Below are 12867 nucleotides of genomic sequence, written 5' to 3'. Positions count from 1 at the left end.
GCCGAGGGAGAGGAGCGGGTGGAGCGGGGGTCTAGCAGGGAAGGTGGGGGGGCGGTTCATCTGGCTGGGTGCTCAGCACCGAGGGGCTGACAGAGGTGAGGGCGGGTGGCGGAGGTTGGCACCGCGCTGCTTTGCATTTTCAATGACAGACCCATGCCGGGTGCTCGGGAGAGTGGAAAAATCTTATTTGTCACCTGCTGGCGATGCGCGGAGGCTCCCGCGCCGCGGCTAATCTTGGGGAAAATGAGGATGCCGGCGGGGTGGCCCGCGGGGTGGGCAGGGCAGAGTGGGGCTGGCGAGCTGGGTGCTGCCCGGGGCCTGCTCGGGATCGTGGTGATCCCATGGCACGGATCCTGCTGTTGGGTGTGCCTGGGCTGGGCAGCGCTTGGGCATCTAGAAGCAGGCGCCCTGTCCCCCAGCCCAGTCTACAAAGGGGTGAACTCTTTTCTTCCATCCCAGCTCCAGCAGCAGCTGCTTGCCTCACAGTACCAGTTCCACAGGTTGGCACTGCCTGTGCATCCTCTCAGGGCACTCAGCGGACTTTTTTGGGGAAAGTCAGCACTTGGAAGTGGGTGCAGGCACCACCTGATGCCCCATGTTTACACACAGGTGCCCATCACAGACCTGCTGTACCCTGGCTCTTTGAGATGCAAACACCTGCGGGACGCTGCAGCGCTCTGCGGCCGGCTCAGATTTATCCATTACTTTATATCCACACGCCTTTAATTTTTACAGCCCTGTTGGAGCAATATCCAGGGCTGTTAATAACGCCAGGCCCTCCCCCGCCCCCCATGTGCATCCATCATGCTCCAACCAAGGTGCCAAGTGTGTCTTGGGGCTGGGTAAGTGCAGGCATGGGGAGGCTGGTGCGTGGCACCCACTCCCATGCCCCCATCCCCCAGCCAGCCCCTTCGTGAGCAGCAGGGTTGGATTCCCTGTGCTCGCCCATGAAGAAGCCTGACTGGGTGCCCTTGCATCCCCCTGGGGTTGGCGACACCTGGCTGGTTGGGATGCCCAAGCCTGGGGTATCTCTCTGGTGGGATTCATGACTCCCTCTGCCTCGATATGTGCCCCATGAAAGCTGTGCTGCAACACCTGAGCTTGTGTTTAGTGTGCCAGGGTACGTGTGGATGGCAGTGAATGCTTGAGTGTGAGAACACGTGTGGAGGTGCAGCATGTGTGTCTGCAGTGGTGCATGTCAGTGTGTGTGGGTGTACATGTGATGTACATGTGTGCCACTGCCTGTGCAGGTGATGCTGTGTCCTGCTGCTGCAGAAGGCACCATGCCCGGGCCATGCCCAGCACCCCAGCACAGGAAAGCGCAGTCTCAGCAGCCCCAGGCATCGAGGGCTGTGCCTGGGGCCAGTCCACAGCGCCCACAGGACAAGACAGTAGGTCCCACAGCACTGAGCCAGCTGTGCCATGACAAGCAGGGCCCCATGCCACAGCACAGCATCCAGTATGTGCTGTCCCTCCCCAGCACCCAGGAGACCCAGAGCCCTCTCTGAGCGCCCAGGGACATGGTGGCACGGGAGGGTGAGGGTAGCAGGGCACCCCTGAGCACGACAGGCAGGACGGTCGCGGGGGGCCAGAGCACACAGCCACTGCAGGGGGCCACCGTGGGAATTGCTGGGCTATAAATCTCCTTGCTGGGCCCCCCCGTGGCAGAGAAGCTCACGATATTTATGTTGGGGATTTATCTGCAATGCAGTTTAATATTCCCGGACCTTCGCCTGTGTGTTTGAATGCACGGCTCCCTCCCCATGCCACCCCGTGCCACCCCGTGCTACCCCCGTGCCCACCCTCTCACCCGGCGCCTTCCAGGCTCTGTCTCCTGCCCACCCACAGCCCTGCCCCCTTGCACCCACCCTGGCAGAACGGGACCGGGCCGGGCCGGGCTCCCCGGGGTGCCCGGGCAGGGAGGGGGATGCCGCGCCGCCTGGATGCTCCTGGCACAGGCCGTCGGCCGTGCCCACCCGTGCCCCTCCGGGGTGCCGTCTGCCGGGGGTTTCGGCAGGGTGCCCGGACGGGGAATGCCAGGCGGACTGGCACTGCCAGCCCTGTGCCAGCCCCGCCGGGTGGCGGGGCCCAGGGACCCCCCTGCCCTACCTCCCCGCCGGCGGGGATGAGGTAAGGCTGGCGGGTGGCACAGGGCTGCTCCATTTGCATAATAATCTCGTTAATGGAGCCTGGCCTGCGGGAGAGCCGGGCTGGAGACACCACCCCCTCCCCGCCCCGCCGCCTCCCTCCGGCCCCGCCGCTCCGCCAGCCGCGGCGCGGGGCGCGGAGCGGAGCGCGGGGCGCGCAGCCGGACGGGTGGCGCGGGGCCGGCCAGCCCGCGGCAGCCTCCTGACACCCCCTGAGAGAGCCGGTGAGCACCCCAAGGGCCCCCCGAGCATCCCGGGCAGCGTCCCCCCAGCACCCCGGGAGCATCCCCCAAGTATCTCGGTGAGCAAACGACGAGCGATCCCCGAGCATCCGCGGACTTCCCGGGCAGCAGAAGGAAGAACATCCCCTCAGCATTCCCCGAGTACCTCGGTGAGCACCCCGCGAGCAGCCCGGGGAGCAGCCCCCGTGCCTGCCGGCGAGCACTCCGCGAGCATCCCCCGAATATCCCGGGCATCATCCCAGGGAGCACTTCCCGAACACCCCTCGAGCAACCCTCGAGCATGCCCCCGAGCACCACAGGCATCATCCCGGCGAGCATCTCCCTAGCATCTCCCGAGCATTTCCCTACCATCCCGGCAAGCACCTTCCCGAACGTCCTGGGCAGCATCCTCCGAGCATCGCGGGCAGCATCCCCCGTGAATCCTGGGCAGCAACCCCGGGGCACCCCCGAGCATCCCCTGAGCGTCTTGGGCAGCGTACTGAGCAGCATCCCCCGAGCTTCCTGGGCAGCCCCCTGACCCCCCCCCCGCCCTGCCGTGCCTGCTGCCGTCCCCGCTAACTTTCCGACGGCAGCAGCTCCCTGGCACGGGCACGGTCGGGCTGTTGCGCCGGGGCACAACTTTGCCCAAGTTGCGGAAGGAACGGGGGCGCGGGGGCTAGGGAAGCCCCGCTGTGGGGATACTGGCCACCTCCCGAGCAGCTCTTTGTCCCCAGCCCGTCCTCCTCCACCTGCAAATCCGGATACCTTTCTGCACCAAGCAAGAAGCGGGGTCTCCTTTTGAAGTCCCCCCCCTCCACTCCATCTTTGTCCCCACCCTCCTTTCCCCATGGGCAGACCCCCTCCTCCCCACATGTCACCCCTGACAGACATCCCTGCCCGTCGGGCACCAGCCAGTGGAGAGGGGTTGGAGGGATGGTGATGGTGATTGTGGGGGGATGCTGTGAGGTGTCCACGGGGTCCAGGGCTCCCCCCAGACTGGAATTAACTTTGCTCACACATCACGCACTGTGCCACAATTTGACACAATGCAATGCAACACGGCGCACCACCACCCCACACAGCACAATGCAACGCCACCCGCCACGGCGCAGCACCACACACTCCAACATGGGGCCATGCAACCTGACCCAGCCCACAGCACCCCAACCCAACGCCTCCCCTCACAAATCTCCCCAAAGCCCCTCTTCCCCAAGCTGCTCACCCCATCCGCACCCCACCCAGAGGGACTGGCAGCCCTGTGCTTCCCCTGGTTGGGAAGGGTTCTCATGCTGCTGTCTGAGGATGGGTCCACTGGAAAACCCCGGACATCCACCCAGTATGGGTGCTCTGACTGGAGCGCTGTGTGGGTGTGGGGGGTGTGTGACATTAGCCGTGCCAGGGACTGAAACCCCTGCCTCCTGCAGGCAGGACCCTGCCCTGTCAGCAAAGGAACTGGCAGATGGGACAGTCATGGGGTAGAGGTGCCACCAAGCTCCTGGCACTACGGACAGTCCCAGTGCCAGCAGTGGAGCATCCATGGGGATGGATATACAGGATTCAACGACAAGAAGCAACCCCCCTGCCTTTGCTCCTCCCAAATCCCCCCTCATCCATCTCCTCTGCCTTTTCCAGGAGTTTCCTGACTCACCCGGACATCACCACCTCCCCGTGGCAGGCACAGCTCCAGCATGAACTGTGGGGTGTCTGAGCCTGCACTCCACCTGCCCTGAGCCCCCTGTACCTGTGGTGCTGGCGGGGAGCCCCATCCCCGGCCATGGAGAAGACCTACTCGCTGACAGCACACTATGATGAGTTTCAGGAGGTGAAGTACGTGAGCAAGTACCAGAGCGGGACCCTGCCCAACAGCTTTGCCCTCCAGCTGGGCGCGGGGGCCAAGAAGCGCCGTGGGGGGCTGCCGCGCTGGAGCCGCCGGGAGGTCTGTCTGCTCTCAGGGCTGGTCTTTGCTGCGGGGCTCTGCGTCATCTTGACGTGCATGTTGGTCCTCAAGTACCTGGCGGCCGAAGGGGACAGCTACTGCCTGGAGGGGTGCCAGGAGAAGAAGGCCTTCCTGCGGGCATCCCGCTTCCTAAGCGCCAACATGGATGCTACCATCGACCCTTGCCAGGACTTCTACTCCTTCGCCTGTGGCGGCTGGCTCCGGCGGCACGGCATCCCTGAGGACAAGCTGGTGTACGGCACCATCGGGGCCATCGCCGAGCAGAATGAGGCCAAGCTGCGGGCGCTGCTGAGCCGGCCCGTGCGGCGCCGAGCCCGTGCCTCGGCAGAGAGGAAGGTCAAGGAGTTTTTCCGCTCATGCCTGGACCGGGCTGAGATCGATCGGCTCGGCCCCCGGCCCATGCTGGAGGTCATCGGGGAGTGCGGTGGCTGGGATGCTCCTCCGGACCGCAGGGACATCAATGAGCTGCTCTACAAGACACAGGGGGTCTACAGTGCTGCCGTGCTCTTCTCCCTCACTGTCAGCCTGGACGAGAGGAACACTTCCCGCTACGTCATCCGGGTGAGGGCACCGTGCCCCTGCGGCCGCCCCCTGCCCCGGCCACCCGCCAGTGCCGCTGGCACCTGCCTGCTGTCACTGCTCTCGCTGCAGCGGCGCTGGGTGCCTCCAGTGTGTGGGCTTGGCTGTAGCAGACGGCTGGGGTGGGGACCCTTCCTGTCCCTGGGGACCCTCCTGTCTTCCCAGCGTGGGACACCTGTGTCAGGCTACCCTGGGGTGAGGGTGGCACCTCCAGGACAGGGCCGGGGACACGGGCAGTACAAAGTGAGGCAGTACCGCCTGCCTGGGCGCTGAGAAGAGCCCGGCAGGGCACCAGGGTCTCCAGAGTGCTGGCAGCCAAGCCCCTCACCTTGGCATTGTGGCTGCCATCTGTACACAGGGGGCAAGCCCCAGCCAGAGGCAGGGAGATGCCCACCAACCCCCCAGGCATTTGCCCATGGCTTTCTCAGTCTTTCCCACCCCTGCCAGACCATGTCCCTCACCTTGTGGGTACCACCAGAGTACAGGTGGGCTTTATGTGGCTGGCCAAACCTCTTGGTGGGTGTTGGGGTGCAGTGGTGGGCATGGTGGAGCACAGTGGGGATGCCGTGGTGGGCTCGCTGATGGGCACGGAGGTGGGCATAGCAGGGACAGCGTGGGCACAGGCGTGCATGGTGTGGTGGCGTGGGGGGGACGAGGTGGTGATGATGGCGAGGGCATTGGGGGGGACACAGCGGTGGGGACGAGTCGCCCTGTTCTGTGTGAGATGGTGGGGCTGTGGGGTCAGAGTGCGAGTGGGTGTGCGGGGCCGGGGCGGCGCGGTGCCGGCTCCGGGCCGCGCGTGTGCAACACTAGAGGGAGCGTCTGTCCCAGGGAAAGGGTGGGCGGGCTGGGCGGGGACCGGGAGCCGAGGGGTGGGGCACGGTAGGCGTGGGGGGGAGATGGGTGTGACAGCCAGGGCTGGGGGTCAGGGCTTGGGGTGTCGGGGGTGTGACTGGGGGTGGGTGTGCGATGGGTGTGAGTGGACAGGTGTGTGAGGGGGCTGGGGTTGTGTGTGAGGGCTGCAGGGCACCGTCTGGGAAAGCAAAGGGGGCAGGGGTGATGAGGGAGATGGGGGAGGAAAGCTGGAGGTGCCCGTGGGTGTGCGGGCAGCGCTGAGGCTGTGTGAGTGGAGGGGGGCTGGTGATGTGGGACGCGGGGAGCTGGGACAGAGAGAGAGAAGGAGAGGGTTCATGTTTCTGTGTGTGTGTGTCTGTGTGTGTGTGTGTGTGCATGGAGCGGGGTAAGATGGATGTGCGTGTGTGGGGATGTGAGCGTCCATAGCTGTGTCCAGAGGGGCGAGTTACCTCTGTGTGTGTGTGTGTGTGAGTGTGTGAGCGTACACACACGTGCAGCTGTGCTCAGGTGTGGGTATGGGTTAGAGGCTGTGCCTGTGGCTGCAGGAGAGCAGGGCTGCGTGTGAAGAGCGAGGGTGTCCATGCAGCTCCCCATGCAGGCTGCAGTATAGGAGTGAGGCCGGCCATGGGGCAGGAGTGGGGACACCAGGGAGCAGGGATGGGGCAAAGAGTGCTGGCAGCATAGGGCAGGCTATGAGGCAGCCTATGTGCCAGTCAAGCCATGAAGCAGGTGCCTGCCCTCTGCCCAGCACTCCCAGCCTGTTGCATGCTGCCTATTGCAGCTCCAGCAGCCTCTGGCAGGAAGGAGGAAACTGAGGCACCGACGTGCCCATGCCTGGGGCTGTTCCACTCCACTGCCGCCCTTCGGCTCCGGGGACACCAGGGGCACTCTGCGATGTGGGGAAGGTGAGGGGTGCCTGGCTCAGCACAGCCCCCCTCCCTCTGCTCACCCACTGCCCCCGTCTCCTCCCCCCAGATCGACCAGGACGGGCTGACCCTGCCCGAACGGACCCTCTACCTGGGGCAGGATGAGGAAAGCGAGAAGGTGAGGAGGGCACAGCGATGCCTTGGGGACACCAGGAGAGGGACCAGCACCCAGCATGGTTGGCAGACAGAGGGCACCCCACTGCCAGCAGTGCCGGGGACTGGGATGCCACGGGACAGTGGGGGGTGGCACTGAGCATCCCTTCCCTCTGAACAGATCTTGGCCGCATACCGACTGTTCATGGAGCGACTGCTCACCCTCCTGGGGGCTGAGCATGTGGAGCAGAAAGCCCAGGAGATCCTGCAGCTGGAGCAGCACCTCGCCAATGTGAGGGGGACGCGTGCCATGAACTTTGGGGTGCCCCTGTCCAGCCCTTGGACATCCCAGTCACAGATTTTTGGGGATCTCCATGTCTGCTCCTAAGCAATTCCATTCCAATCCCTCCTTGGGGACCTTCATACCTGGAACTTGGGGATCTCAGCCTCTTGAGGACCTCATGGCAGAGCACCCAGTCTCACATCCTAAGAACCCCCAGTCCCAGCCCTCAGGACAACCACTCCAGCCCCGCATCTACTCCTTGTGAACCCACTCAGGGCCCTTGTGGACTTCATATCCAGGTCTTGGATATGAAGTCCTCAGTCTGGACCTTGGGGGAAACTGTGTGCCCATTCCTCAGGTAACCCAATTCCTTGGGGACCTTATGACCAGCCCTCAGGGTCCCACTGGCAGAAGAGAGTTCCTGGGGCAGGGAATGGGAAGGATGTGGGTCAGTACCTACATCAGAGATGCCCTCTTGCCCCGGAGCTGTGCCCCAGCCCAGTGCCCTATCCCTGTGTCACCCTCAAGGTGGGCAGTGGGATGGTGACAGCCATGCCCGCCCTGTGCAGATCACGGTGTCCGAGTACGACGACGTGCGGAGGGACGTTGGCAGTATGTACCACAAAGTGACCCTGGCCGAGCTGCAGCGCATCACTCCCACGGTGAGTACCCCTGGTGCCAGCCTGTCACCCCATCCCCCATCTGCCTCTGCCCCACACTTGTCCCTGTCCCCCTGCTCCATGCCCTCAGTGCCCACCTCCTGTCCCAGTTAAGTCTACTCGAGGATAACACACTCCTCTGGAGGGAGGCTGGAAAGCCTGGAGGGGTCCCTTCTAGGGTGGCATGGAGCGGGGGTCCCCATGCCCCCCTGACAGTGCCTGCCCTGGCAGCTCAAGTGGAAGCGCTTGCTGGACCGCATCTTCCATGACAACTTCTCGGAGGAGGAGGAGGTGGTGCTGCTGGCCACCGACTACATGCACAAGGTGTCCAATCTCATCCGTGTGACACCCAGCAGGTGAGGGGGGCTGGCACCCCCTGTGCCCCTGGAACCTTCCCCAGCCTGGCAGAGGGCACGGAACAGCTGTGGCTGGAACCTCCCATCATCACCCTCCTCTTGGGAAGGCTGGGCTGGGCACAGAAAATCTGGGAAATCTTGTGGGACCTCACTGCTGTGAGCCCCACAGCATCCTGGTCGCGTCTGGACACCTGGTGAGCCACCCATGCTAGAGGTCACCAGACACATCACACATCAGGGAGAGACATGGTGCCAGACTGTCCCTGTGCCCTCCCCGGCCATGGCCCCCCTGTGTCCCCGAGCAGAGGTGTCCTCAAGGAGGAGTGTCCCTATCCTGGCGCATGCTCCCACCCTCCCCTGTGCCTGGGGACATGCTGGGGTCTGATCCTGTCCCTGTCACAGGATCCTTCACAACTACATGTTGTGGCGCATCGTGGTGGTGCTGAGCGAGCACCTCTCCACCCCCTTCCGTGATGCCATCCACGAGCTCTCCAAGGAGATGGAGGGCAACGAGAAGCAGCTCGAGCCGGGTAAGATCTGCCTGAGCCAGGCCAACAAGCACTTCGGCATGGCCCTGGGAGCTCTCTTCGTTGAGGAGCACTTCTCCTCTGCCAGCAAAGCCAAGGTAGGTGACGCTGCCTATGGGCATGAAGCCAGCACGATCTCCCATCATCTTGCCAAAGTGCCTACTGCCCCCACCAAGGGCTGTCTGGCCGGTGATGGATGGTGGGGATGCTGTGCCAGCACCATGGTGACTCGCCATAGGTGCAGCAGCTGGTGGAGGACATCAAATACATCCTTGACCAGCGCCTGGATGAGCTGGACTGGATGGATGAGGAGACACGGAGAGCAGCCAGGGCCAAGGTAGTGACCCCTAGCATGCACTCCTGTGCTTGGCCCCATCACCAGCCCGGGGGCACACGGGGTGGGGGCCTGAACCCACCACTCATTTTGCCCACAGCTCCGGTATATGATGGTGATGATTGGGTACCCTGATTTCCTCCTGAAGCCAGAGGCCATCGACAAGGAATATGAGGCAAGGGATAGCCCAGGAGCATGTGAGGGCATGGGCACATGGTGGGGGAAGACATGTCCCACATCTGCATCAGGGTCTCTGGAGATGCCACCCCAAAACCAGCCCCCTCCTGGTGCTCACTGTGCTCACCACTGGCAGGGTGCCCCACACAGGAAGTGCCATACAGTCCCTGGGGTCTGGGATGGTGTCTGCTTCCCCACATCGCAGCCCCCAGAGCTCAGCCCCATCCTCTGCAAGAGTTAGGGGTGCTGGCATGGCCCAGGGACCCCATGGAGCTGACAGAGAAGCAGCTGCGCCTGTGGGCACACAGCATGGGATATGAGAACACACTTGTGACACATCCACAGTCAGCAAGGCTCACAGGGGTGGGAGGACACCACAGGCCTGCCCTCCACACTCCTGGGGCTGGCATCTCCCCTGATGTTGTTTTCCCCCCCGCCCCCAGTTTGAGGTGGATGAGAAGACCTACTTCAAGAACATCCTCAACAGCATCGCCTTCAGCATCAGGCTCTCGGTGAAGAAGATCCGGCAGGAGGTGGACAAGTCTGCGTGGGTATCCCCTTACCCTGGGGGAACATGGAGGGGCCCAGCATGGTGCCACCAGTGCCCCCTGTCCCCATGCCCGGATGCACCCCACAGGGTGTAGGGGCAGAAGGGCACAGGGTTGCCAGGAGTGCCCCCCTGTTCCCCGGCTGTGAAAAGGGATGGCACTTCCACGTCCCTTGGTGTTCTGAAGCCCAGCACTGCTGTCTCTCTGTGCAGGTGGCTGCTGCCTCCCCAGGCACTGAACGCCTACTACCTGCCCAACAAGAACCAGATGGGTGAGCACTGCTTGCCCCCGATCTGCCCCCGGGGTGGGAGTGGGGAGGATCTGAGATGGGGACATGGCCCAGGGTCCACTAGGTGCTGGGTGATGCTGTGGGTGGGGACAGGGCAGGGTGACCCCCAACTCCAATGTTCTCCTGTGTCCCCAGTGTTCCCTGCTGGCATCCTGCAGCCCACCCTCTACGACCCTGAGTTCCCGCAGTGAGTGTGGGGCTGGGGGATGGCTGGGGGTTGCCAGGGCAGGGGATAAAGTGCCATACCCTGGGGTCATCCCCATCCCTGCCAGCACCGTGCTCTCCCCCCTCTCACCTCTGCTCCCCACCTAACAGGTCGCTGAACTATGGTGGGATTGGCACCATCATCGGGCACGAGCTGACCCACGGCTACGATGACTGGGGTGGGTGTCCCCTCCATATCCTGCCAGGATGTGAGGTGGGTGGGGTGGGACAACTAGGCAGGATGCCTGGGTCCCTTGGAACCATCGGAGGTGGCGGTTGCCGTGGCAGGGGGACAGTACGACCGGCACGGGAACCTGGTGCACTGGTGGACAGAGCGGTCGTACAGCAAGTTCCTAAAGAAGGCGCAGTGCATCGTCAACCTCTACGACAACTTCACCGTCTACAACCAGAGGGTGAGACCCCTCTCACCTGCTGGGCAATGCCCAGCAGGGCACAACTGTCCCACGGTGGGGTCCCTGCTGCTCCATCGCTAGGGCTGGCTGCCCGCAGGAGAACTGACTCTGCCCTGCCCAGCCCTGACACCCAACAATTCTTCACACCTTAGTTTGGAAATTCCTCAGGGCACTGGGTGCACCCTCGGTGCCAGGGTGGGGATGGGGAGAGGCCTGGGTGGGGGGGACACCTCTGTTCACGCTGTCATTTCTCCTCTCTCGGCAGGTGAATGGCAAACACACCCTGGGGGAGAACATCGCTGACATGGGGGGACTCAAGCTCGCCTACTACGTAAGTGTCCCCCCACTCTCGGTATCACAGCCATGGGGCAGCTGCTTATGCCATCCCCATTGAGTGGGCAGGAGAGCCCCCAGCCCCTCCTTGCTCCCTGCAGCAAGGGATGGGCATGATCCTGATTGCTGGGGGCTTGGGGGTGGGTTCAGGGTGGTTTTGGGGGAGTGCCCAGGCCATGCTGAGGGCACCCCTTTTTCTCCAGGCCTACCAGAAGTGGGTGCGGGAGCACGGCCCTGAGCACCCCCTGCACCACATGAAATATACACACGATCAGCTCTTCTTCATTGCCTTTGCCCAGGTGAGCCCCTGTCCTCCTCCCATGTAGCTGGTATTGGGGCAGGAGGGTCACCTTGTGTGGAGCCAGAGGCCCAAAGTGGTGGGGAGAGAGCCCCGGGGGACCCAGGGCCCATGGCCAGGAGCCAGGCTCAGCTGCATCAGCAGGTCCTGGGCTCAGGGTACAGAGCTCAGCCCTGAACGAGCACCCCACACTGTCCCATTGCTCCTGTGGACCCTGCAGTAATAAATATGTGTGTCCCCATGACCTCCAGAGGCTCCACAGTAACAAATACACATGATCCCAAACTCCTAGGAAACCCTGCAGCCCGGCACATTACAACCCCGGAGACCCTACAATAACAAACATGACTCCATGCTCTCCCAACCCACTTATACCATGTACACAGGCTCCTGGGAGACCCTACAATAACAAATACAACCAGGGCATCACTGCCCTTAAGCCCTAGCAGCCGAAGGGCCATCATGCCCTGGTGGTTGCCAGGACCCAGGGTGCCCCATGTGGCTTGCCCATGGAACCTTTCTCCCCTGCAGAACTGGTGCATCAAGCGGCGATCCCAGTCCATCTACCTGCAGGTGCTGACAGACAAGCACGCCCCGGAGCACTACAGGTACTGGGTGCTCCCAAAATGGGGCGGGCTGGGAGCATGGTGGGTGCCAGCCTTCCCCACAGGTGTCAGTGCTGTGCAAAGTGGGATGAGCACTCTTCTGAGTGCTGGTGCCAGCAGCTTTTGGGTGATATCCCTGGGGCAGGGGACAGGGTGGTGCCGCGGTGAGCATGTGCCCTGAGCGGGGTGCAAGGCAGCAGTGGGGAGTCAGGGGGTGCCCAGCTCTGACATGCCCCGCCCCTCCTGGCAGGGTCCTGGGCAGTGTCTCACAGTTTGAGGAGTTTGGACGGGTTTTCCACTGCCCCAAGAACTCGCCCATGAACCCGGTGCACAAGTGTTCAGTGTGGTGAGGCTGATCCCCCTCCAGCAGGCTGGGACCCTCCATCTCCACCCCCACCTGAGTGACACCCTGTGCCCACCCCCCAACTTCCCATCTCCCCTTCCTATTCTCCAGGTAAAGGGGGCACCCTCGGGTGTGACAGGGGGCCACCCCAAAGGCAGGCACCTGCCGTACGGGTGGAGGCAGCAGAGAGACACTTGGGTTGGGCAGCTGCCTCCTGCCCATCCCCCTCCTACCCACTGCCCTGCACACTGGGGGCTCCTCACTCCCCATGGAGGAACGAGGGCACACCCAGGCACCCCTGTACCCCTTTTTCTGTCCACTCACCCCAAACCCTTCACCCAGCCCTACCACATCCATCCTAGCGTCAGTCAAAGCAGGGGGAGGACTCGAGTCACCATGGGGCTGCCCCGTGCCAGAAGCCTCCCCTGCCCGGTGCCCGCCCCGGCATTCCCCACGCCAGCCCCATCCTGTCCATGCACCAGCCCTGCCGGGGTGGGGCACAGCGGCAGAGCCGGGGCCGGGCCGTGCCAGCCCGCCGGTGAGCTCGGGCACATGGACACTGCTGTATTTTTCGCTGCTGTTTCTGGTCAATAAAGCACTGGATATGCCAGGCGGTTGCCAGGGGCCATGGCCAGGGGATGGGAGCAGTGAGCAGCACCCCCAGCCCTGCCCACATGGCACAGGCACCCCCCTTCCATGAACACGAACACTCCTGTTCCA

The 12867-nt window shown here is 63.4% G+C and overlaps 1 protein-coding gene across 2 annotated transcripts; it reads left to right on the top strand.

The window, feature by feature from the left end:
• The first annotated feature begins 2289 nt into the window (after window positions 1-2289).
• ECEL1 (endothelin converting enzyme like 1) lies at window positions 2290-12867 on the top strand. Of its 2 annotated transcripts, none has more exons than XM_032119461.1 (18): window positions 2290-2538; window positions 4001-4886; window positions 6735-6803; window positions 6960-7070; window positions 7631-7723; window positions 7937-8076; window positions 8479-8701; window positions 8842-8940; window positions 9038-9112; window positions 9558-9661; window positions 9875-9933; window positions 10087-10138; window positions 10267-10334; window positions 10444-10568; window positions 10834-10899; window positions 11105-11200; window positions 11731-11807; window positions 12055-12867. In XM_032119461.1, the coding sequence occupies exons 2-18, from the start codon at window positions 4143-4145 to the stop codon at window positions 12152-12154; spliced, it is 2301 nt and encodes a 766-aa protein (XP_031975352.1). In that variant the 5' UTR covers window positions 2290-2538; window positions 4001-4142; the 3' UTR covers window positions 12155-12867. The 2 variants fall into 2 exon arrangements, with proteins under 2 accessions (XP_031975352.1, XP_031975353.1); XM_032119462.1 differs by having other exon boundaries at window positions 7952-8076; window positions 12055-12154.

Source organism: Corvus moneduloides, chromosome 10 (assembly GCF_009650955.1).
Source record: "Corvus moneduloides isolate bCorMon1 chromosome 10, bCorMon1.pri, whole genome shotgun sequence".
Classification (NCBI taxonomy): domain Eukaryota; kingdom Metazoa; phylum Chordata; class Aves; order Passeriformes; family Corvidae; genus Corvus; species Corvus moneduloides.
Note: the sequence above shows the minus strand (reverse complement) of the source record. Positions and strands in the feature narration are given on the sequence as shown.